The following is a 25,649-nucleotide window of genomic DNA, read 5'->3' as shown; positions in this document are numbered from 1 at the left end:
CCATAGATCACGCACATGTTAATTTTTTCAGCCCACTAATTTTTATATTCTATATTTAATGGTATTTTTCTTGATTAAGAGAACGACTGTCTCCTTTCCTCTTATAAAAAATTGTCATATTCTCATGAATCGAGGTAACTACGTCTGCGTCAATTGTCATCAATATGATAAAACCATTACGATCAACTTACTAGCAACTCTAGCAATAATAAATAATTCACCGCAAAATTCAAGTCCAACAATTGAATTTCACTCACAAATGTAAAGGAGACACGAATAGCTTGCATTGGTTTTTTGACCAATAACAAAGCAGTCAGTCTGAAGTTTATTGAGTTTGACAAAATCAACAAATTCAGTCAAGTCAATCGCGTCGGCCTTGATACCTTTCTTGTTCTGCACTGCACAAACCATAACGAAGCTTCAAAATTTCACTGCTTATGAACAGAACAACATATATATAAAAGGGTATTTAAAATATATATTAAAAAAAAAAAAAAAAAAAGCACGAAGCTGACATAGTGGATAACAAACGAGAGGGACCAGTGGGGTCCTGGTTGATAAGCAAAGCCGCCTTCAAGGGCTCACCTACAAGCAAAATTTACAAACAAAAATCAATGGCTGCTTACTCTATAGCTCTTGCATTGGCATGATCAGCAGCCTTTTATTATATAAATTATAAATCTAATATATCTAACGTGGTAATAACTAAAATAATGAAAAGCCCGAGGGGGTTCTGGGAGGGTACATTACCGGAAGAGCCAACACTGGTAGAAGCCCATTTTTCCCAAGTTTTGTGTACAAAACTCCAATCCGTTAACACTGCAACTGCAACCGAAGGGCGAAGGTTGTGTTTTTGAGATTGAGAGAGAAGCAGGAATTTGTCCACGCCATACCCCAAAAGTTGGGTATTTACCTAATACATCCTCATAATTCAAAATTTCGATCAAAACTATGGTACCACAACGGTACCATACCACAGCTGAATCCAACCATTGAATCCAACTATAGTGACACATGGTACTACAGTGGTACCATAGCTAGACCCTAAAATTTCTCAATGTGCAATTACAGAATTACCCCAATTCAAAATCTAATATTTCAAAATCACAGATATTTCAATGCCCAAGATACTTCTGCTGCTGTAAGTTTGTGCTTCTTTTGCTGCTGGTTCTAACACCACAAATCCACTACTTTCATTGGAAATTCACCAAACTGAAGGCTGGAAATTCACCGAATTAAAGATTATTTACCACATTTACACTTAATTTTTACTTCATAAAAAGAATTTAGGATTCATAATTGTTGGGGTTATATGCATTAGGGTTTTAAAAAATAAATTGCCCACGTGATTTTGGTCATTATTGTAGTTGGCCGAGTTATTTGTTTCACTTGCATGCTTGCTGATAATGTTTCTTCATGATTCATGTAATGAAGCTTCTTGAACTTGCGGAGTTGAAATTGAAGAGAGTTATTTCAAGGGAGTTTACTCTCCTTGTAATGGTTATAGGAGTTCCTAATTAAATATTCAAAGGGAATTGGATAAAACAAATATTATCCTTGTGACTACTCGATTATGGCTACACTGATTTATCTATTGGATCTGTGTTTAATTTTATTTATTGTTTGTAGTTGGACTTCATCCATGGAAATTATATATTAATTTTCGTCAGCTGTGTATGCGTTCATTATGTCGCAATCTGGGTTTTCTCTATTATTTGCTATGGAACCTTCAATTTACAATTCTAATTATTTCTTACCCATATTGAATGGATTTCAAATAATATGTTAATGATTAAATGACCATTTGGCTTTTTAATGGTCCATCAATATATTTTTTATAATAAACAAAATTTTCATTCATTCTCTCTATTCGTTGACAAGCCATATTAAAGTAAATTCTTTTCTATACTGTCATCCACTTAAAATTATGTACAGAGATTTGAATCCAAGGAGATATAGAAGTCAAAACATATTTAGCTTTTATGTAGTTTTATGTTGTAAGCATTATGTATTATCATGAAATGATTTAAATCCAAGGAAATATAGAAGTCAAAACATATTTTATGCTTGTTGTAATCGTGTAATGAATGCTTTACTCGGCTGTAATCATGTAATGAATACTTTACTCGGCTATAGTTGCATAATGAATGTTTTACTCGACTGTAGTCGTGTTATGAATGCTTTACTCGACTGGTGTGTCGCGTAATTTTTTTGATTGGTTTAGAATATGTTATTATCCAACTTTTTGGTCGTTTTATATTATAATTAAAATATTTTATGTTTATGCAGATGGGAACTGAAAATTAAGGAATCTAAATACTTCAAAGCAAATATTTCTAATCGATTATCACTAGATGCAGTAAAAGACATAAATAAAGATCATCCTTGTGAGTACGTAATATCCTGCAATAAAATCAGGGGATGCAATTGAGTACATCACACACACACACACACACACACACACACACACACACACACAGATATATATATATATATATATATATATATATATATATATATATATATATATATATATATATATATATCAATAAGAATGGTGATTTTATTATTGATGTATATGAATTTTATTAGTGGTGATTGTGAAGCATTTTTGTTGTAGTACTTGGAGGTCCTAGCCCATGGCCTTGACATGAACACATTTTGTCAATATGATGATGTTACATAATTTCGAAAAGCATTGGCTATCAAATTATTTGGACACAGGTCGTTGAAACCAACTACATAGTGTCATACCCTTAAAAACTTCATTGTTGTGATTTTGCCATTTTTTGGATTAATTAACATGAGATGTAATAGTTGCAATGGGAATGTCGTTGACATTTGATATCATTAAAGATGATTTTACATTAGTATTCATGTTTTTTTTTTTTTGGTTAAGTATATTATTGAGAAAGAAGATAATTTTGTATAATGTCTGTTATAGATCAGGGTGTTCATATATATTGAAGGAATGACTGGCTAAAATACATTAATACAATCAGATATTTTTATAGGTACACGACTATAGTTGAATATTTTCATAGACACAAGATTATAGTTAGGTATTTCTAACTAGTAGTGTTAAATTATTTTTTGTTAAGTGTAATATTCAAAGACAACAAGATAGTTTTGTACAATTTATGTGATATAATATGAGGATCATATAATTTAAGGAATGCTTAGCCTAAATACACTATTACAGTTGGTATTTAACTAAATACCCCATTTTTAGGGCATCTTTAATTACGTGTTTTATATTTTTCTTTAGAGGCATTTTAGATAATGTACCACATAAAAAAGTATATATAAATAATTTTCAACCATGAGATATATTTAACTAAATACCTCATTTTTAGGGCATCTTTAATTAAAAACCCCGAGAGAAGAGTATTTATTGTCAATGTAAGTATGCAATGGTGAAATTGTGGGGTGGGCCAAGGACGGACCGTCTTCAAATTTGGGCCTTCTACAAATGATATCACGCCATTACTAAGATATGTATCTTGACGGCACATTATAATTTTTTTTTAATATCTCATGTCAAGAGCTGGAGTTTCTTGGTATTTTCTTTTTAATTACTAAAAGATTTTTTTATTATAAAAAATTAATTTTTTAAATATTATAAAAAAATAATTTATTGAATGACACATCATTTAAGATGAAATTTAAGATATGGATAGATGTCTGTCACATTTTTTTTTGGGGGATATTTGGGAGTATGAACTAAAATGTTGTAGTGTAATATAATTAATCTACGTTCTTAAAGACATGAAGAGTGAACTTTTAGTGTTATTTTGATTTGAACTTCAAATTGGTGAATTTTTTTGTTCAAAAAATATTCTTTGTTTTTTTTCAAAAAAAAATACTGTTTTTTTCCAAAAAAAAAATACTATTTTTTTACGTGAAATTATCATTGCACCACCTTTCTTTTACCTTATATTCATTTAAATACCACAAAATTTTAACATGTTCCTTGCACCACTTTTCTTTTTTAAATTTGTATCAATTAGCCACTTTTACACTAACACCGTTGAATAATTTAAACAAAATGACAAATTTACCCCTAATTAAATTAAAATACCGTTTTATATAATTTCTGGATTGTCATTTCATTTAAATTATTCAACAGTGTTAGTACAAAAATGGCTAATTGATATAAATTTAAAAAGAAAGGTGGTGCAAAGAACATGTTAAAATTTTGTGGTGGTTAAATGATCATAAGGTAAAAGGAAGGTGGTGCAATGATAATTTCTCTTATTTTATTGATTGCATAAAATACTTCTGAAATTATAAAAAAAATTAGAGTAGTTAATTTTAAAAAATTTAAGTAATTTAGTGTATTATTTTAAGGGGGGAAAAAAAGGTGCCAAGACGCAAGAGCATTTTATTTTTATAATATTAGCTTTAATTAAACTTGGTTATTTATGCAGCAAAAAATAACTATGCATACACACTAGTTCACACTGTGAAAGGTTAAAAGGAAAAAGGATGGTCTTAGGACATTACTAAAATTAAACAAAATGATTCCTAAATAATTGATCTTCTACTGCCAACAATCCAACAACAAGAAATGGAATATTTATTTCACTGAAGTTACAACAATAAATTACATAAGAAAATGATAGAAGACACCCAGCACATAAGTTGAGTGCGGTGGTTGCCTCTGTTTAATTATTTCATTGACTTGATCAATCAATCATATACTCTTTATCCATTTTATTCTTACTCAGTCAAGCTCATTGATGACTACTCAATGATCTTGACTCTTACATTTTGTTCTGCTTTGACACAAGGTCTGTAATTTTATGTGTGTGTACATTACATTAAAAGGTCCATTCAAAAGCAACTCTCTGGCAATGGGTTGCAGGGGTAAGGGCAATCAATCTTTTGGAATGGATTCCTGTCGTAATACCAGTCTCCCACTGCCTTTGCAATAGGCTGCGTAGAACATATTTTCAATCCTTAAAAATGGGAATCAATGGTACTTCAAGATGTTAAAGGAAACAAGTCAAAACGATGAAATCATAACTCGTACCGTTTTATCCAGCACCGGAGAGTCAGCACTCAACCAAGCCTCCTGAAACACGGTTCGGCAGTGAGTATAACAAGAGTCTATAAGCATTCCTCTGGATGAAGAGTTGCCAAGTCCGGCCAATGCATTCAGGAATTGCACCCTAAAACCTGAAAAGTATACAACGAGAATTGACACTTTGAATTATCAACAATAAAATGAAAAAGGTCTTTTGTGGAAAGCAGTAATCCGGGGCTTTGGGGAATTACCTTGCATAGTTTGCAGCTGAGTAGATGAGCACGTTTTTATATCCTTCTTGCAGCGCCTCCAAGTTCCTTTCGGATCAGCATTGTCCGGAACCAAAATGTTCCTTATCTGTGCATGCCATTTTCCGCTTGTAACAATATTACCAGATTGAAATTGCACATAATTTATTGAAATTATTCAGTGGCTTCGAATATAACATATCAAAAATGTGCCAATCTTCCACCAGTCTCTTTTTGCTTGTGCAAGAAGGCCCAAGAATCAAGCTTCACTTGATATGTCACTTAAGTACAAAAAATTATCTTCTAGCACTAAGCTTATGTATCACATTTTCTGTCATTGGATCTTAGACATTGAAGAACTATGCTAACCTGCCATGAATCATAAGCTGAATTGATGATAAATAGCGGTGTCTTGACTTGCCCTGCTACGTTTTGTGGGAAGAAACACTGTCATTTTAAAAGGAATCGGTCAGTCCATAAACGAATGGATGAAGACTAGAACGTAGAAACATTAAAATGGTGGAACTCACCAATCCTGGACTTAATCTCGAAGTGCAGGATGCTGGCAAATGCTTAGCCGATCCCTACACAAGATGTAACAACATTATTTTGTGTCGGTAAGCATGAAAGAGGATGAGAGACAGAGTGTGTACATGTAATGCGACCACTTGTTTATAAAACTCCTCAATGTGACTTGCTCCAGAAACATCCTTCCTATTGAAAAATACACCAGGGAATCAGATTTCGGAAAAGAAAAACAACTGAAGCAACTGCCACATCATGGTTGATGAAAGAACAGGAGCTTACACATTCACAAAATAGCCAGCATCTGCAAAGCATTTTACTCTAGTATTAACAGGAAAGAGAGCTCGGAAGTTATCGCAATGCAAAATCGAAGTCAAACCCCCAGCGGAACAACCAGTAAGTATAGCCTGTCACAAGTGCGAATGAGTTATCAAACATACCAATCTAATGAACATATTTTTAAAACAAAAACAGAATGATCTTACATTTTGAGCATTTTTCATTCCTTTAGCCAATAGATCCTCCATGACAGCTTCAAAAACCCTTGCTCCTCTGAAGTGAAGGTTAGTTTCCTGATCAAATCACTAACTAAATATCACACGAGAGAACCCAAGAATATGTATATAAGAAAATTTTGGCAAAAGTTAACTTACTGGATTGACAGCCTCTACGTCTCCAGTAAACGATGCCCCATCGCAGTATCTAACCTTGACTCTATTCCAATCGTAGAAGTCTAGAAATGGAAAGGGGAATTTATTGATTTGCATCAATCAAATCAATAAGCGACACAAAAAGGTCATACCTGGGTTAAATTTCTGCTCATTACTTAGTATCCCAGTAAAATTAGCTTCCTTCACCATATACTTAGATGAACCATGTGAGGAATCCCTTCGGTTAGAACAATCTGCGACATTGTTACACCATGCTCCTCCCTAAGAACCCGAAGCCAAAGGCAAATTGAATCAACAAAAAAGTATATGATGAATACAAGCATGAATGGTAAATGTAAACATCACCAGAATTCTTATGACTATAATATGTAAGACTGATTACTCTTCATCCATATCATTTAAAGTTGCAGTGAATATAAGAAATGTTTTTACATAGAGGAGGACATTACATCAATGTGCACCAACCAATTGTTGATCCCGGCACCAAACCCCTTATCAAAATGGTAAGCAGGTGGGCTGCCATCCAAACAGACTGCAAAACATATTAAACAGCTAACAAACTACAGTACGCAGTAACCGAAAATCACAAAATGAAGCATCAATATAAATATGTACTAATCCCCACCAGCTCCTTTCGCTACAGCATCTTCAACATAGGTGATTGATACATTAAAGCATGCTTGAGCTTTCAGTATTAAGAGTGCACATACTAAAAGATTGAACCATTGGCCCATCGTTGTTCTAGCAATCATTCTGTAGATATTCAGGGGAAAAAGAAAAATTAAGTATTTAGAAAATTTTCTCACAAAAAAAAAAAATAGAAAACAGAAAGCAGAACATGCCATATAAACGTTTGAATAACAAAATGACAAGCTAGAGCGTAATTTATTCATATACAGGCTTCATCAACAAGAAAATGAGAAACTAATTAATTGCCATCTTTTTTAACAGATTGCAGCAGCTTATAAGTAAAATGACTTTACTTGCTTCAATGGAAGTTCCAAAAAGAACAAGAAACAAGAAAAATGAACAACCCCATGTGAAAGAATATATCAAAAGGAACAACAACGGCGGAATAACTAATTCACTTGTTATTACCTGAAATAGGGAAAAGAATAGAGAGGAGAAAAAAAAAACCGCTTAAAATGGGACTAGTTTAAACACAATGCAAAAGAAGCCCAGGTTAGTGCATTTGAATAAATAGCAATGGAGAATGCGTTCTAGTGTACCATCGAGGAAGATGATACTAGTCAATGTCAATGCCGGTGGTGGCCTAGCCAAAATCAAATTGGCTTTGGCAGCCGCCCAAAGAAATAAACATGGCTTTGGCAGCAGCCCAAAGAAGGAAACAAAAGAGAAAGAAGAAAAAGAAGAAAGAAAGAAGAAAAAAAAATGGGAGGTGCCGTTTAAAGAAAAAAAAAAATATCATTGATGAATAGTGCCAAAACTTTCTCTATAAATATAAACGAAGAGAATGAGTAAATTCATTCCATTTTTTCTTTAAGTTTCTCTTCTCTGTTTTGTAAAAGAGAAAGAATTGTGTGAGAGATTAAGAGTTTTAATACTCTTATGTAATTAGTGAGTGAGAGATTGAATGTATTGGGGTTTTGGGTAGTAAGCCAAAATATTATAATATTTGTAATCCTTATTTCACTAGTAAAATATTTCCTTCTGTTTTCGGCCGTGGACGTAGGCTAAAAGCCGAACCACGTAATTTCTGGTATTCTTTTTTGTGCTTATTCTTTATTTCTTCCAATTTTATTTTAGCTGCGGTCCTGCTTCACCCACCAATTTCCTAACAGTGGTATCAGAGCTATTGGTTGTATTTTTTTGGAGTCAGGTACTGTTCACGTAAGGGGTACTATTCACGTATATGGCACTGTTCACGTATACGATACTATTCACATATACTATACTATTCACGTATATTGTACTATTCACATGAAACGGTGGGAGCGGTTCAAGAATTTTGCGGTGCAAAGCAGAGAATAGTTGTGTGAGTAAAACAACTGTGTGGTTTTTGTACATGTCTAGGAAAGTTTTGTCACAAAGGTGATAAGAGCTTAAGGATTCTGGGTTTTAAGTGGGACCATTGTGACCCCTCCAGTCTTTCCTGTGAACTTTCCTGGTGTAAATTCTCACACATACTCACAACTATTCAAGGTGGTACACTAACTTGTGTGCGATATTTATCAACAAAATGGCGGCAAAGTATAAAATTGAGAAGTTTAACGGAAATAATTTTTCGTTGTGGAAAATGAAGATAAAAGCTGTATTGAGGAAAAATAATTGCTTGGCAGAAATTGGAGAAAGACCCATGGAGATAGCTTATGACAAGTGGAACGAGATAGATGGCAGCGCCATTTCTTATCTACACTTGGCACTTGCAGATGGAGTATTATCCAGTGTGGTAGAGAAAAGTACAGCAAAGGAAATATGAGATACTCTCACAAAATTGTATGAGGCCAAGTCACTACACAACAAAATCTTCTTGAAGAGAAAACTCTATACCCTTCGAATGGCGGAATCTACAATGGTGACCGACCACATCAACACCTTGAAGACTCTATTTTCACAACTCACAACGTTGGGTAATAATATATAGGAAAATGAACGTGCAGAGCTTCTACTTCAAAGTCTACCAGATTCGTATGATCAACTCATCATCAACCTGACGAACAACAATCCAGTGGACAGTCTAGTTTTCGACGATTTTGCAGCCTCCGTATTAAATGAGGAGAGCAGGCAGAAAAATAAAGAAAACAGACGAGCAAGTTCACAGCAAGCGGAGGCGCTATCGGTGACGAGAGGGAGATCAACAGAATGTGGCCTCAGTGGGAGTCAAAATCATGGTAGATTAAAATCCAGAAGTAAGAAGAATGTTAAATGATATAACTATGACAAGAAAGGGCACGTCAAAAAGGAGTGTTGGAGTAACCAGAAGATAAGAGAGGTTAAAGAACCTGAGTCGTCAAATGCTCAGGGGTGCGTAGTAAGTACCTTAAATGATGGCGAAATTCTCTACAGTGAGGCAACAACTATTTCATAAGGCAAAAAATGACTATCTGATGTCTGGCTTATAGACTCAGGAGCTACCTGGCACATGACCTCTCGGAGAGAATGGTTCCACACATATGAACCTATTTTAGGAGGATCTGTATATATGAGAGATGATCATGCCTTGGAGATCGCTGGTACTGGTACTATCAAAATAAAAATGTTTGATGGTACAATTCGCACAATTGAGGAGGTACGACATGTCAATGGCCTGAAGAAAAATATATTGTCTTTGGGACAAATGGATAGTCATGGGTACAAAACTCATGTGGAGAATGAAATTATGAAAATTGTTAAAGGAGCGCTTGTATTGATGAAGGCAGAAAAGATCGGTGCTAATCTATTCATGCTTAAAGGAGAAACACTACAGGAGGCTGATGTGTGTGTCGCATCAAATGGAGAAGAGTCAACGATGATGTGGCATCTCAAACTTGGCCACATATCATAATAAGGTTTGAAGATTCTCTCTGAGCGAAAATTGCTTCCAGGGCTCAAATCGGTAAGTTTACCATTTTGCGAGCATTGTGTTACAAGTAAGCAGCATAGATTAAAATTCAGTAGATCTATTGCTATAAGTAAATACATTCTAGACTTGATTCATTCTGATGTTTGAGAATCATTGGATATATCCATGGGATGTGCAAAGTACATGGTGACTTTCATTGATGATTATTCCAGAACATGTTGGGTGTATCCAATTAAGAAAAAGTTAGATGTATTTCTAGTGTTTAAAGAATACAAAGCGCGGGTGGAACTTGAATCTAGTAAAAAGATCAAGTGCTTGAGGACGGATAATGATGGAGAGTATACAGACGGCGAATTTCTTGCTTTCTGTAAGCAAAAAGATATTCAGAGGCAGTTCACGGTGGCATACACTCCTCAACAAAACAGAGTGGCGGAGCGGATGAACAAAACTCTTACAGAAAGAATAAGAGCTATGTTGAAGACTACTGATTTACCCAATTTATTCTGGGCAGAACCAACCAAAACGGCCTGTTATATAGTAAATCGATCGCCATCTACAGCTATTGGGCTGAAGACAGCGATGGAGATATGGACTGGAAAGCCAGCTGATTATTCCTACCTACATGTATTTGGATGTCCTGTGTACGTGATGTACAATGCCCAAGAAAGAACAAAGCTGGATACAAAATCTAAAAGATGTATCTTCTTGGGATATGCTGATGGAGTAAAGGGGTATCGTCTGTGGGACCTCACTGCCCACAAGATCGTCATCAGCAGAGATGTTATTTTTGTAGAAGATTAACTGCAAATGAAAGATGGAGGTGATAGCACTGTAAAAGAAAAGTCAGGGATTGTGCCGGTATATGTCGAAAATAATCAAGAAGATTCAGATTCTTTTGAAGTAGCACCAGAGCACGAGGAACAAGAACTAGTCGAGTCCGAGGCTCCAGAAGTTCGTCGCTTAACTCGTGAGAGACGACCACCAACGTGGCACTCGGAGTATGTCACAGAGATCAACGTTGCATACTGTCTTCTAGCAGAAGATGGAGAGCCATCAACTTTCTATGAAGCTTTAGAAAGCTCAGATGTTGCTTTGTGGATGACAGCAATGCAGGAATAAATTGAAGCTCTACACAAGAACAAGACATGGGAACTTGTACCACTACCACGTGGAAGAAAAGCCATTGGAAATAAATGGGTCTACAAGATCAAACGTGATGGCAATGACCAAGTGGAGCGGTATCGTGCGAGATTGGTGGTGAAAGGATATGCTCAGAAAGAAGGTATTGATTTCAACGAGATATTTTCACCGGTGGTTCGACTCACAATAGTCAGAGTGGTGTTGACAATGTGTGCTATATTTGACCTACATCTAGAGCAGTTAGATGTGAAAACTGCATTTCTTTATGGAGAACTTGAAGAAGAAATATATATGCTCCAACCAGAAGGTTTTGCAAAAAAAAGAAAAGAGAACTTGGTTTGCAGGTTGAATAAATCTCTATACGGTCTCAAACAGGCGCCGAGATGTTGGTATAAGAGATTTGATTCCTTCATTATAAGCCTTGGATACAATAGACTCAGTTCAGATCATTGTGGATATTACAAGAGGTTTGAAGATAATGATTTCATTATTTTACTGTTGTACGTGGATGACATGTTGGTAGCAGGCCCCAACAAAGATCGAGTTCAAGAATTGAAGGCACAGTTGGTTAGGGAGTTTGAAATGAAGGACTTGGGACCAGCAAACAAGATTCTAGGGATGCAAATTCACTGAGACAGAAATAACAGGAAAATTTGGCTTTCGCAGAAGAATTACTTGAAGAAAATATTGCGGCGCTTCAACATGCAAGATTGTAAGTCAATTTCTACCCCACTTCTTGTTAATTTCAAATTATCCTCAAGTATGTGTCCTAGCAATGAAGCGGAGAGGAAAGAAATGTCTCGAGTACTGTATGCATCAGCAGTGGGAAGTTTGATGTTCGCTATGATATGTACTAGACTGGACATTGCATAAGCAGTGGGAGCAGTCCGTCGATACATGGCAAATCCGGGTGGAGAACATTGGATAGTTGTGAAGAGGATTCTGAGATACATCAGAGGAACCTCAGATGTTGCATTATGTTATGGAGGATCAGAATTTACTGTCAGGGGCTATGTGGATTCAGATTTTGCAGGAGATCTTGATAAAAGAAAATCCTTGAGCAAAAGAAAATCCACTACTGGTTATGTGTTTACATTTGCGGGAGCAGCTGTAAGCTGGGTTTCGAAACTGCAGACTGTTGTGGCTTTATCTACAACAGAAGTAGAGTACATGGCAGCTACACAAGCTTGCAAGGAAGTTATTTGGATACAAAGGTTATTGGAGGAGCTCGGGCACAAACAAGAGAAAATTTCTATGTTTTGTGACAGTCAGAGTGCCTTGCACATTGCAAGGAATCCAGCCTTTCATTCCAGGACAAAGCACATAGTGGAAGACGGAAATGTGGATTTACAGAACATCCATACGAAAGAGAACCTAGCATATGTTTTGACTAAGCCGATAAATACTGATAAGTTTGTCTGGAGTAGATCTTCTTGTGGCCTAGCAGAAACGTAGGTAACATGATTATGGCGAAGCAGAAAAGATGGTGTGGAGATTGATTGATTTTCAATCAAATCTCCAAGTGGGAGAAATGTCAAAGCCGGTGGTGGCCTAGCCAAAATCAAATTGAAGGAAATAAAAGAGAAAGAAGAAAAAGAAGAAAGAAAGAAAGAAAAAAAATGGGAGGTGCCGTCTAAAGAAAAAAATAATATATAATTGATGAATAGTACCAAAGCTTTCTCTATAAATAGAAACGAAGAGAATGAGCAAATTCATTCCATTTTTTCCTTAAGTTTCTCTTCTCTGTTTTGTAAAAGAGAAAGAATTGTGTGAGAGATTAAGAGTTTTAATACTCTTGTGTAATTAGTGAGTGAGAGATTGGGTGTATTGGGGTTTTGGGTAGTGAGCCAAAATATTACAATATTTGTAATCCTTATTTCACTAATATAATATTTTCTTCTATTTTCGCCCGTGGACATAGGCTAAAAGCTGAACCATGTTATTTCTGGTATTCTCTTTTGTGCTTATTCTTTATTTCTTCCAATTTTATTTTAGTTGCGATCCTACTTCACTTACCAATTTCTTAACAGTCAATTCGAAAGAAGTAGTAAATGGAAAATGCTTTCAACTGTCCCATCGTGCAATTTCGGAAGCCAATAATAAAATCATACAGAGCATTAGTTATGTCTTATGAAGCTTTAATTTTAAAGAAGTTAGATATATTTACTTAATTTATAATCCGTCCGGCCAGCATGTACTATCTTTTTATAATTTAGCCATCTTCAAGAAGATTTTCCTCAATTTTCTCCAAGAGGAATTTTTGCAACTGTCTTTGATTAGCCAATGAATTAGCAACAATATTGAGATAACTGAGAAAAATTTGACCAAACCCATATTCTTGAGATAACTTAAACTGTGACTTAATTTAATCTCAGAAGACCAGAATTTAAAAACCTTTCTGCTAGGCCGCCGAGGAATTTTCTAGAGTACAGCTTCTGTTTAATTTCTCTTTATGTTTTTCTTTCATTTTACTAACAAAGTCAAATAATAACTTGAAGAACGGGGGAAGATCTTTCCAAGTCATGCATTATTCGATGACCATCAAATCATTAATCAAGAAACCGACCAAATTAGTTTCTCTCCAAGATTTCCAAAAGCTAGATAATTTTGTTATTTGAAAATAACATCATTAATTATAGAGAGGATCAAAATGGCGTTATTGTCTCTCATGAAATTAATGTCTTTTTAAGAGTCAAACTTTTTACTTACACAAATCAGTGGACATCAACTTAACTTTCTTATTTTTGTTATTTTATGCTATTTATTTCAATCCCTGATTATTTGATAAGAAACGACTTCTAAAAATTAGAAAATTTTCTCATTTCATAATAACATCATAAATTGGAGTTGATCAAACCGCGTTATTTTGAAATTGATGCCTAATAGTGTCATACTTTTTTTTTTTTTTGGGTAAAACGAAGTCAACATTAACTCTTTTTTTAACTTTATAAATTAAAAAAATCATTAGAGAATCTATGTCGTGGGCTTTGGGGAGTCTGCGTTCTTACCATGCCTTTGACTCAACTTGAATTTATTATTTTTTTGCACCACTAGTACATATCAAAATTCAATTGCACACCTAAATAAATTAATTATCGTTATTCCACCACCAATATTTTGAAAAGTCATTAAACCAACCTTGCCATTAGTTTTTCCTTTAAGTTTACCTATTGACTATCTTTACCATCTTAAAATATACACTTATTCGTTTGATTATGTGATAAAATTATGAAAATATCCATTTTAGTTTAAAATAACTGGAATACTCAATAAACTTAACTTAAATTAGTAGAACGAAATTATCAAGTATACATTCTATCTTACTTTTTGAAGAATTTAACATATATAATACTATACTATTAATTAGTTCAAATATTTTATACATTTATTAATTGTAAAATGAAGACTCATTTATTGACCATAATGACCTAAGGAGTAATTTACCTTGGTGCTTGGAAAATATAACTTGTTAACTCATTTCCCTACGTATAAATAAAGTCGCACAAATATAGCTAAAGGATAATGACGTATAAATAGAGATTGAAGTTGTTGCTCCTTCTAATTAAATAAAGTCACACAATTTCACTAACTTGGAAGAATTGACATAGGTGGACTAGTCCCCTCTACATATATAAAGCCTTCTTAAAAGATAATTTTATTACTTGTTTGCTTTTAAGTTAATTTATATTTCAAAACAAAAAAAGGTTTAAGCCACTTATATTATGGTGAGAGTTTTTTAAAGAAAAACTCCCTTCTTTGAATAATAATGAAAGAGTCATCATTTAGAAATAAAATAAATAGGTGTTGATTATATCCTGATTTTCATTGATTATGTGATCGAAAGTGACAATTTCATTTATTTTTTTTTAATATTAATTTTTCAAGTTATTTTAATTTCAAGGATTTAGAATATTTGACCATAGATCACGCACATGTTAATTTTTCAGCCATTAATTTTTATAGTCTATATTTAATGATATTTTTCTTGATTAAGAGAACGACTGTCTCCTTTCCTCTTATAAAAATTGTCATATTCTCATGAATCGAGGTAACTACGTCTGCGTCAATTGTCATCAATATGATAAAACCATTACGATCAACTTACTAGCAACTCTAGCAATAATAAATAATTCACCGCAAAATTCAAGTCCAACAATTGAATTTCACTCACAAATGTAAAGGAGACACGAATAGCTTACATTGGTTTTTTGTCCAATAACAAAGCAGTCAGTCTGAAGTTTATTGAGTTTGACAAAATCAACAAATTCAGTCAAGTCAATCGCGTCGGCCTTGATACCTTTCTTGTTCTGCACTGCACAAACCATAACGAAGCTTCAAAATTTCACTGCTTATGAACAGAACAACATATATATAAAAGGGTATTTAAAATATATATTAAAAAATAAAAAGAAAGCACGAAGCTGACATAGTGGATAACAAACGAGAGGGACCAGTGGGGTCCTGGTTGATAAGCAAAGCCGCCTTCAAGGGCTCACCTACAAGCAAAATTTACAAACAAAAATCAATGGCTGCTTACTCTATAGCTCTTGCATTGGCATGATCAGCAGCCTTTTATTATATAAATTATAAATCTAATATATCTAACGTGGTAATAACTAAAATAATGAAAAGCCTGAGGGGGTTCTTGGAGGGTACATTACCGGAAGAGCCAACACTGGTAGAAGCCCATTTTTCCCAAGTTTTGTGTACAAAACTCCAATCCATTAACACTGCAACCGCAACCGAAGGTCGAAGGTTGTGTTTTTGAGATTGAGAGAGAAGCAGGAATTTGTCCACGCCATACCCCAAAAGTAGGGTATTTACCTAAATACACCATCATAATTCAAATGTTCTCATATATGCTTTTTTTCAATGTGCAATTACAAAATTACCCCAATTCAAAATCTAATATTTCAACGCCCAGGATACTTCTGCTGCTGGTTCTAACACCACAAATCCGCTACTTTCATTGGAAATTCACCAAACTATAGGCCGGAAATTCACCGAATTAAAGGTTATTTACCACATTTACACTTAATTTTTACTTCATAAAGAGAATTTAGGATTCATAATTGTTGGGTTTATATGCATTAGGGTTTAAAAAAAAAATTGCTCACGTGATTTTGGTCATTGTTGTAGTTAGCTGAGTTATTTGTTTCACTTGCATGCTTGCTAATAATGTTTCTTCCTGATTCATGTAATGAAGCTTCTTGAACTTGTGGAGTTGAAATTGAAGAGAGTGATTTCAAGGGAGCTTACTCTCCTTGTAATGGTTATAGGAGTTCCTAATTAAATATTCAGAGGGAATTGGATAGAGCAAATATTATCCTTGTGACTACTCGGCTATGGCTACACTGATTTATCTATTAGATATGCGTTTAATTTTGTTTGTTGTTTGTCGCTGGACTTCATCCGTGGGAATTATATATTAATTTTCTTTAGCTCTGTATGCATTCATTTTGTCGCAATTTGGGTTTTCTCTATTATTTCCTATAGAATCTTCAATTTACAATTCTAGTTATTTCTTACCCATATTGAATGGATTTCAAATAATATGTTAATGATTATATGTCCATTTGGCTTTTTAATGGTCCATCAATATATTTTTTATAATAAACAAAATTTTCATTCTCTCTATTCATTGACAAGCCATATTAAAGTAAATTCTTTTCCATACTATCATTCACTTAAAATTATGTACAGAGATTTGAATCCAAGGAGATATAGAAGTCCAAACATATTTAGCTTTTATTTAGTTTTATGTTGTAAGCATTATGTTTTATCATGAAATGATTTAAATCCAAGGAAATATAGAAGTCAAAACATATTTGATGCTTGTTGTAGTCGTGTAATGAATGCTTTACTCGACTATAATCATGTAATGAATACTTTACTCGGCTATAGTCATGTAATGAATGTTTTACTCGACAATAGTCGTGTAATGAATGCTTTACTCGACTGGTGTGTCATGTAATTTTTTTTTATTGGTTTAGAATATATTATTATGCAACTTTTCAGTCGTTTTATATTATAATTAAAATATTTTATGTTTATAAATGGAACTGAAAATTAAGGAATCTGAATACTTCAAAGCAAAGACTTCTAATCGATTATCACTAGATGTAGTGGAAGACATAATTAAAGATCATCCTAGTGAGTACGTAATATCCCGCAATAAAATCTAGGGATGCAATTGAGTACATCATATATATATATTTCAATAAGAATGGTGATTTTATTATTGATGTATATGAATTTTATTAATAGTGATTGTGAAGCATTTTTGTTGTAGTACTTGGAGGTCCTAACCCATGGCCTTGACGGCAAAAAATATTGTCAATAGGATAATGTTAAACAATTTCGAAAAGCATTGGCTGTCAAATTATTTGGACACATGTCGTTAAAACCAACTACATAGTGTCATACCCTTAAAAACTCTATTGTTGTGATTTTGGCATTTTTTTTATTAGTTATCATGAGATGTAATAGTTGCAATGGGGATGTTGTTGACATTTGATATCATTAAAGATGATTTTACATCAGTATTCACTTTTTTTTTTTTGGTTAAGTATATTATTGAGAAAGAAGATAGTTTTGTATAATGTTTATTATATATCAGGGTGTTCATATATATTGAAGGAATGAGCAGCTAAAATACATTAATACAGTCAGGTATTTTTATAGGTACACAACTATAATTAGGTATTTTCATATACACAAGATTACAGTCAGGTATTTCCAACTGGTAGTGTTAAATTATTTTTTGTTAAGTGTAATATTCAAAGACAACAAGATAATTTTGTACAATTTATGTGATATAATAGGATGATCACATAATTCAAGGAATACTTAATTTAAATACACGATAATAGTCGGTATTTAACTAAATACCCCATTTTTAGGGCATCTTTAATTATGTGTTTTATATTTTATATGTGTTTCATATTTTTCTTTAAAGATATTTTAGATAAAGTACTGTATAAAAAAATATATGTAAATAATTTTCAACCATAAGATATATTTAATTAAATATCCCATTTTTTGGGCATCTTTAATTAAAAACCCCGAGAGAAGAGTATTCATTGTCAATGTAAGTATGCAATGGTGAAATTGTGGGGTGGGCCAAGGATGGACCGTCTTCAAATTTGGACCGTCTTCAAATTTGGACCGTCTACAAATCAGGTCACTCCATTTTTAAACCCAATAAGATATGTATCTTGACGGCACATTATAATTTTTTTTTTATGGCTCATGTCAAGAGCTGGAGTTTCTTGGTATTTTCTTTTTAATTATTGAAAGGTTTTTTTATTATTATAAAAAATTAATTTACTGAATGACACATCATTTAAGATGAAATTTAAGATATGGATAGATGTCTATCACATGATTTTTTTTTGGGGGGGATATTTGGGAGTATGAACTCAAATGTTGGGGTGTAATATAATTGATCTATGTTCTTAAAGACATGAAGAGTGAACTTTTAGTGTTATTTTGATTTGAACTTCAAATTGATGAATTTTTTTGTTCAAAAAATATTATTTGTTTCTTTCCCCAAAAAAAATACTATTTTTTTAATGAAAAATTATCATTACACCACATTTATTTTACTATTTATTTATGGAAATTTATCATTACACCACATTTATTTTACCTTATGCTCATTTAACCGCTACAAAATTTTAACATGTTTTTTGCACCACCTTTCTTTTTAAATTTGTATAAATTAGTCATTTTTACACTAACACCGTTGAATAATTTAAACGAAATGACAATCCAGAAATTAGATAAAATGGTCTTTTAATTTATTTAGGGGTAAAATTGTTATTTCGTTTAAATTATTCAACGGTGTTAGTGTAAAAGTGGCTAATTGATACAAATTAAAAAGAAAGATGGTGCAAAGAACATGTTAAAATTTTGTGTGCTTAAATGAACAAAAGGTAAAAGGACGGTGGGGCAATGACAATTTTCCTTATTTTATTGATTGCATAAAATACTTCTGGAATTATAAAAAAATTTAGAGTAGTTAAGTTTAAAAAAATAATTAATTAGTGTATTTTTTTTAAGGAAAAAAAGTTGCCAAGATCCAAGAGCATTTTATTTTTATAATATTAGCTTTAATTAAACTTGGTATTTATGCAATAAAAAATAACTATGCATACACATAATAGTCCATTACTATGAAAGGTTAAAAGGAAAAAGGAGGGTCTTAAGACATTACTAAATTGGGAGATTATCAATTTCCTGTCTACTGTAATAAATATATACTATTTATCCTCTACTGTTTTTATAATAGCCAATAAACTGCCTTACAGTATAAGTTTACAATATTGTCCTTATTTTTAAATACATTTTTATTTATGTTTATTATAGATAGAATAAATCACATGAATGAAAAAAATTAACTATTAAAAATAAGAAATATATGTTTTGATGTGAAGAAAACTAATAATAAAATATTTCCTTGTACTTTTTTATTTTATAATCAATTTCTTATAGAAAAATATATAACAAAAATTATTATAAAATGATAAAAAAATAATTATAAGAAAACTTGATGATAAATAAAAAATTATTATAAAATAAATAATAAAATATTTTCTTGAAGTTTTTACATTTAATTTTAAAATATTTTAAAATATTTATTATAAGAAAACTTTTACAAAATCAAAAGGTACAAGCAAAAAAAATATTATTTTTGTTCATATCAAAATATATATTTCTTGTTTTTAATAGTTAATTTTTTTCATTTTAATTTCTATTTATGCGATTTATTTAATCTATAATAAATATAAATATAAATGTATTTGAAAATAATGACAATATTGTGAACTTATGCTATTAGGGTTATTGGATATTATAAAAACAATATGAGGATAAATGGTATATATTAATTACAGAAGGGGAGAAATTGACATTCTCCCTTACTAAATTAAACAAAATGATTTCTAAATAATTGATCTTCTACTGCAAACAATCCAACAACAAGTAATGAATATTTATTTCACTGAAGTTCTAACAATAAATTACATAAGAAAATGATAGAAGACACCCAGCACATGGTGCAGTGGTTTGCCTTTGTTTAATTATTTCATTGACTTGATCAATCAATCATATACTCTTTATCCATTTTATTCTCACTCGGTCAAGCTCATTGATGACTACTCAATGATCTTGACTCTTAAATTTTGTTCTGCTTTGACACAAGATCTGTAATTTTATGTGTGTGTACATTACATTAATAGGTCCATTCAAAAGCAACTCTCTGGCAATGGGTTGCAGGGGTAAGGGCAATCAATCTTTTGGAATGGACTCCTGTCGTAATACCAGTCTCCCACCGCCTTTGCAATAGGCTGCGTAGAACATATTTTGAATCATTAAAAAGGGGAATCGGTAGTACTTCAAGATGTTAAAGGAAACAAGCGAAAATGATGAAATCATAACTCGTACCGTTTTATCCAGCACCGGAGAGTCCGCACTAAACCAAGTTTCCTGATAATCGGTTCGGCAGTGAGTATAACAAGAGTCTACAAACATTCCTCTGGATGAAGAGTTGCCAAGTCCGGCCAATGCATTCAGGAATTGCACCCTGAAACCTGAAAGGTATACAAAGAGACTTGACACTTTCAATTATCAACAATAAAATGAAAAAACGTCTTTAGGGAAAGGAGTAATCCGGGGCTTTGGGGAATTACCTTGCATAGTTTGCAGCTGAGTAGATGAGCAGGTTTTTATATCCACCTTACAGCTGCTCCAAGCTCCTTTTGGATCAGCATCTTCCGGCACCAAAATGTTCGATATCTGTGTATGTCATTTTCCGCTCGTAACAATATTACCAGGTTGAAATTGCACATAATTTATTGAAACTATTCAATGGCTTCGGATATAACATATTAAAAATGTGTCAAATCTTCCGCCAGTCTCTTTTTGCTTGTACAAGAAGGCCCAAGAATCAAGCTTCGCTTGAGATGTCACTAAGTACAAAAAATTACCTTCTTGCACTAAGCTTATGTATCACATTTTCTGACATTTAATCTTAGATATTCAAGAACTGTGCTAACCTGCCATGAATCGTATGCTGAGTTAATGATAAATAGTGGTGTCTTGATTTGCCCTGCCACGTTTTCTGGGAAGAAACACTGTCATTTTAAAAGGAATCGGTCAGTCCATAAACGAATGGATGAAGACTAGAACGTAGAAACATTAAAACGGTGAAACTCACCAATCCTGGACTTAATCTCGAAGTGCAGGATGCTGGCAAATGCTTAGCCGATCCCTACACAAGATGTAACAACATTATTTTGTGTCGGTAAGCGTGAAAGAGGATGAGAGACAGAGTGTGTACATGTAATGCGACCACTTGTTTATAAAATTCCTCAATGTGACTTTCTCCAGAAACATCCTTCCTATTGAAAAATACACTGGGTAATTAGATTTCGGAAAAGAAAAACAACTGAAGCAACTGCTACATCACGTTTGGTGAAAGAACAGGAGCTTACGCATTCACAAAATAACCAGCATCTGCAAAGCATTTTACTCTAGTATCAACGGGAAAGAGAGCTCGGAAGTTATCGCAATGCAAAATCGAAGTCAAACCCCCAGCGGAACAACCAGTAAGTATAGCCTGTCATAAGTGCGAATGAGTTATCAAACATACCAATCTAATGAACATATTTTTAAAAACAAAAACAGAATTATCTTACATTTTGAGCATTTTTCATTCCTTTAGCCAATAGATCCTCCATGACAGCTTCAAAAACCCTTGCTCCTCTGAAGTGAAGGTTTGTTTCCTGATCAAATCACCGACTAACTAAACATCACAGGAGGGAACCCAAAAACATGTATATAAGAAAATTGTGGCGAAAGTTAACCTACTGGATTGACAGCCTCTACGTCTCCAGTAAACGATGCCCCATCGCAGTATCTAACCCTGACTCTATTCCAATCGTAGAAGTCTAGAAATGGAAAGGGGAATTTATTGATTTGCATCAATCAAATCAATAAGTGACACAAAAAGGTCATACCTGGGTTAAATTTCTGCTCATTACTTAGTATCCCAGTAAAATTAGCTTCCTTGACCATATGCTTAGATGAACCATATGAGGAATCCCTTCGCTTAGAACAATCTTCGACATTGTTGCACCATGCTCCTCCCTAAGAAACCAAAGCCAAAGGCAAATTGAATCACAAAAAGGTAGATGATACATACATAGCATGAATGGTAAATGTAAACATCACCAGAATTCTTATGCCTATAATATTTAAGATTGATTACTCTTCATCCATATCATTTAATGTTGCAGTGAATATAAGAAATGTTTTTAGATAGAAAAGGGGGACGTTACATCAATGTGCACCAACCAATTGTTGATCCCGGCTCCAAACCCCTTATCAAAATGGTAAGCAGGTGGGCTGCCATCCAAACAGACTGCAAAACATATTAAACAGCTAACAAATTGTAGTACGCAATAACGAAAAATCACAAAATGAAGCATCAATATAAATATGTACTAATCCCCACCAGCTCCTTTCGCTACAGCATTTTCAACATAGGTGATTGATACATTAAAGCCTGCTTGAGCTTTTAGTACTATGAGTGCACATACTAAAAGATTGAACCATTGGCCCATCGTTGTTCTAGCAATGATTCTGTAGATATTCAGGGGAAAAAGAAAAATTAAGTATTTAGAAAATTTTCCCAAAAAAAAAAGAAAAGAAAGAAACAGAAAACAGAAAGCAGAACATGCCATATAATGGTTTGAATAACAAAATGACAAGCTGGCGCGTAGTTTATTCATATACAGGCTTCATCAACAAGAAAATGAGAAACTAATTGCCATCTTTTTTAACAGCTTGCAGCAGCTTACAAGTAAAATGATTTTACTTGCTTCAATGGAAGTTCCAAAAAGAACAAGAAACAAGAAAAATGAACAACCCCATGTCAAAAAATATATCAAAAGAAACAACAACGGCGGAATAACTAACTCACTGGTTATTACCTGAAATAGGGAAAAGAATAGAGAGGGGGAAAAAAAACTTGAAATGGGACTAGTTTAAAGACAATGCAAAAGAAGCGCAGGTTGGTGCATTCGAATAAATAGCAATGGAGAATGCTTTCTACTGCACCATAGCGGAAGATGGTGCTAGTGGAGTCGAAGTAGCAGCAAATGGAAAATGCTTTCAAGTTTCAACTGTCCCATCGTGGAAGATGAGGTCAGTGCATTTGAAGCAATAGCAATGGAAAAAAATGACACAGCCATAAACACTCTTTGTATCACAATGTCTAATCATAGCATTACTCTTTGTTCAAATTAAATGGATACAATTATGTTAGAGGAGAAACATCTTAGATAACACCGCTTGCAAAAATATACACATACTATTTTAAAAAGTTACATAATTAATTATTTTTACTAACATTTTGATATTAAAGATTTTGTTTAAGTGCACGCAATTGCACATCTTATAGTGCACGACTGTGCATGTCAAGATTTGCGAGAGAGAGAGATGTGGAGCTGAGTTTTGAGATAGAGAAGTGTATTGTGGATCCCATTAACTCTCTCTCCTAGATATTAGCATGCGTAAAGTTGCATATTATAAGGTGCACGACTGCGTGTACCAGATCGTTCCTCTTACTAGTAATTGATAGATGATTCGTAAAGGCATGGCAAGTATATATTAAGAGTTATCTTGATTTCATCTTCAATTGATGATTTTGTTAGTATTCAAATGACTACTAAAATAATGATTTGTTTTATTGATTGTGTAGTATACTTTTGAAATTATGAAAATTTGTAGAGTATTTAATTTTATAAATTTTGAATAACTGAGTGCTTAAATTAAAAGGGGGGGGGGGGGGGGGGGAGCTAAGACCCATGAGCATCTTATATTTATATTTTTAACTTTTGTTAAAATGACAGTAGTTAAGAGTTAACCAATTGAATGAGAGTTAACTTTTTTTTTTTAAAGAAACAAATAAACCTGATTTTTATGAAATAAAATAACTATATATGCAATACAAATAATAGTTCATACCGACTGAGCAAGGTTAAAAGAAAAAGAAGGGTCTTTAAGACATTGAAAAAGGTTGAACAAAATCAATCTAAAATAATTGGTCTTTTACCGCCAATAATCCAATAATAAGAAATTAATATATTTCACTGAGTTTATAACAATAAGTTACATGAAAAATATGTAAGACACCCAGCACACAAGTTGAGTGCAGTGGTTGCCTTTGTTTATTTCAATGACTTGATCAATCATTACTCTTATCTATTTCTTACTCAAGCTCATGACTTTTCAATGACCTTGGCTCTTAAATTTTGTTGTGTTTTGACACAAATCTAAACCTCTGAGTGAACATTAGAATCAAAAACACGGTTGTGGCAAGTGGGGTTGCAAGGGTAAGCACAATCTATCTTCTGGAATGGACTTCGGTCGTAATACCAGTCTCCCACTGCCTTTGCAATTGACTGTGAGAACAGATTTTCAATCATTAAAAAGGAATTAAATCGTCAAGATGTGAAGGGGGGAAAAGAAAAAGAATGAAGCATTCATACCATTTTACCCAGCACCGGAGAGTCAGTTCTTAACCAAGTTTCCTGCATTTCGGTTTGGCAATGGGCATAACAAGCGTCTATAAACATCCCTCTGGATGAAGAGATGCCCAGTCCAGCCAATGCATTTAAGAATTGTGTCCTGAAACCTGAATGCAAACCCCGAGATAAGATCCAAAGTAAATTATATAACTGTCAGTTCTTAGCAATGCTTTGAATTATCAAATAAATAAATAAAATACAATACATCTTAAAGGTTTTTGGAAGTTACTTTGCATTGTTTGCAGCTGAGTAGGTGAGCAGTTGTTTATATCAAGCTTGCAGCTATGCCAAGTTCCATGTGGATCAGCAACACCTGGTGCCAAAATGTTCTTTTATCTGTACAAATAAACCCATGTGTCCAAGGATTAGAGAAAATGAAAGGAGGTAGTTTGTAGTTAAAGAATACAAAAATATCTAGTTTTAAACGATTAAAAATCCCGGAAGCACATGGATTCTTAGGGAAAGATGGAATGCTCCTCACTAACTGCTGAGAACTGCTGATCTAAAGCAGCATAATCATATAATTCACAAACAGTAAACAGAGTAATTAGATTTGAGGGAGAAATCACTTTGATAATACATGTTCAATGTCATTTAGTATCCAATCATTACAAGGAAAAGGTTTGAAGAAAAAATTCTTAGACATTTACTCAACTTCAATTCACATCATTACATATTGACAAATGACCTTCCAAGAAACTCATGTGTCAATGCCATTTTATTTTCTAAAATAACAGTGAGAATGTTTAGCGAACATATGTGATGAACTGAGCACGAGTCTGAAAATTGAATGCAGATGCATACATTGACTTGTCTGAACCATATGAATCTTACTTCTAGGAATAGGACCATCTCACAAATTCATTGTTCTAAGAGAAAAGGAGTCAGGAAACATCTTCATATAAGATTGGCCATATT

At 33.3% G+C, this 25,649-nt stretch overlaps 3 protein-coding genes across 4 annotated transcripts in view; all 3 read right to left on the bottom strand.

Moving 5' to 3' along the window:
* Window positions 1–4,561: 4,561 nt before the first annotated feature.
* LOC18040742 (pectin acetylesterase 8) lies at window positions 4,562–7,679 on the bottom strand. 2 transcript variants are annotated; one of them, XM_006432818.2, is made up of 13 exons: window positions 7,572–7,679; window positions 7,099–7,226; window positions 6,923–7,005; window positions 6,605–6,734; window positions 6,456–6,535; window positions 6,288–6,374; window positions 6,085–6,209; window positions 5,931–5,991; window positions 5,808–5,861; window positions 5,647–5,724; window positions 5,281–5,386; window positions 5,036–5,181; window positions 4,562–4,938 (listed from the first exon to the last, which is right to left on the bottom strand). In XM_006432818.2, exons 2-13 carry the CDS (start codon window positions 7,223–7,225, stop codon window positions 4,837–4,839), a joined length of 1,179 nt encoding a protein of 392 aa, XP_006432881.1. In that variant the 5' UTR covers window position 7,226; window positions 7,572–7,679; the 3' UTR covers window positions 4,562–4,836. The 2 variants fall into 2 exon arrangements, with proteins under 2 accessions (XP_006432881.1, XP_024038732.1); XM_024182964.1 differs by lacking the exons at window positions 6,923–7,005; window positions 7,099–7,226 and having other exon boundaries at window positions 7,572–7,673.
* A 12,530-nt stretch (window positions 7,680–20,209) lies between these two features.
* Window positions 20,210–23,300, bottom strand: LOC18040741 (pectin acetylesterase 8). Its single transcript, XM_006432817.2, has 13 exons — window positions 23,133–23,300; window positions 22,655–22,782; window positions 22,479–22,561; window positions 22,158–22,287; window positions 22,009–22,088; window positions 21,837–21,923; window positions 21,633–21,757; window positions 21,479–21,539; window positions 21,356–21,409; window positions 21,195–21,272; window positions 20,829–20,934; window positions 20,584–20,729; window positions 20,210–20,486 (listed from the first exon to the last, which is right to left on the bottom strand). Exons 2-13 carry the CDS (start codon window positions 22,761–22,763, stop codon window positions 20,385–20,387), a joined length of 1,161 nt encoding a protein of 386 aa, XP_006432880.1. The 5' UTR covers window positions 22,764–22,782; window positions 23,133–23,300; the 3' UTR covers window positions 20,210–20,384.
* A 916-nt stretch (window positions 23,301–24,216) lies between these two features.
* LOC18040625 (pectin acetylesterase 8) overlaps window positions 24,217–25,649 on the bottom strand; it is a 4,858-nt gene continuing 3,425 nt past the window's right edge. Inside the window, 4 exon segments of the mRNA XM_024184077.1 lie at window positions 24,217–24,522; window positions 24,525–24,605; window positions 24,693–24,838; window positions 24,961–25,060. Coding sequence (XP_024039845.1) covers window positions 24,502–24,522; window positions 24,525–24,605; window positions 24,693–24,838; window positions 24,961–25,060 — 348 coding nt within the window. The 3' untranslated portion in view covers window positions 24,217–24,501.

Source organism: Citrus clementina, unplaced genomic scaffold (genome assembly GCF_000493195.1).
Source record: "Citrus clementina cultivar Clemenules unplaced genomic scaffold, Citrus_clementina_v1.0 scaffold_5, whole genome shotgun sequence".
NCBI classification, from domain to species: domain Eukaryota; kingdom Viridiplantae; phylum Streptophyta; class Magnoliopsida; order Sapindales; family Rutaceae; genus Citrus; species Citrus x clementina.
This window is presented reverse-complemented; position numbering and strand designations above follow the sequence as displayed.

Bases quoted from the DNA above. Each gene is read 5' to 3' on its own strand.
- LOC18040742 (XM_006432818.2), bottom strand. From the start codon at position 7,225: ATGATTGCTAGAACAACGATGGGCCAATGGTTCAATCTTTTAGTATGT. The intron at 7,006-7,098 runs GTGGGGATTAGT...TATGTTTTGCAG, and splicing joins TGCTGTAGCGAAAGGAGCTG to TCTGTTTGGATGGCAGCCCA. The intron at 5,725-5,807 runs GTGAGTTCCACC...TTAAAATGACAG, and splicing joins CGAGATTAAGTCCAGGATTG to TGTTTCTTCCCACAAAACGT.
- LOC18040741 (XM_006432817.2), bottom strand. From the start codon at position 22,763: ATGGGCCAATGGTTCAATCTTTTAGTATGTGCACTCATAGTACTAAAA. The intron at 22,089-22,157 runs GTATGACCTTTT...TTCCATTTCTAG, and splicing joins TGAGCAGAAATTTAACCCAG to ACTTCTACGATTGGAATAGA. The intron at 20,730-20,828 runs GTAATTCCCCAA...TATACCTTTCAG, and splicing joins TCAGCTGCAAACTATGCAAG to GTTTCAGGGTGCAATTCCTG.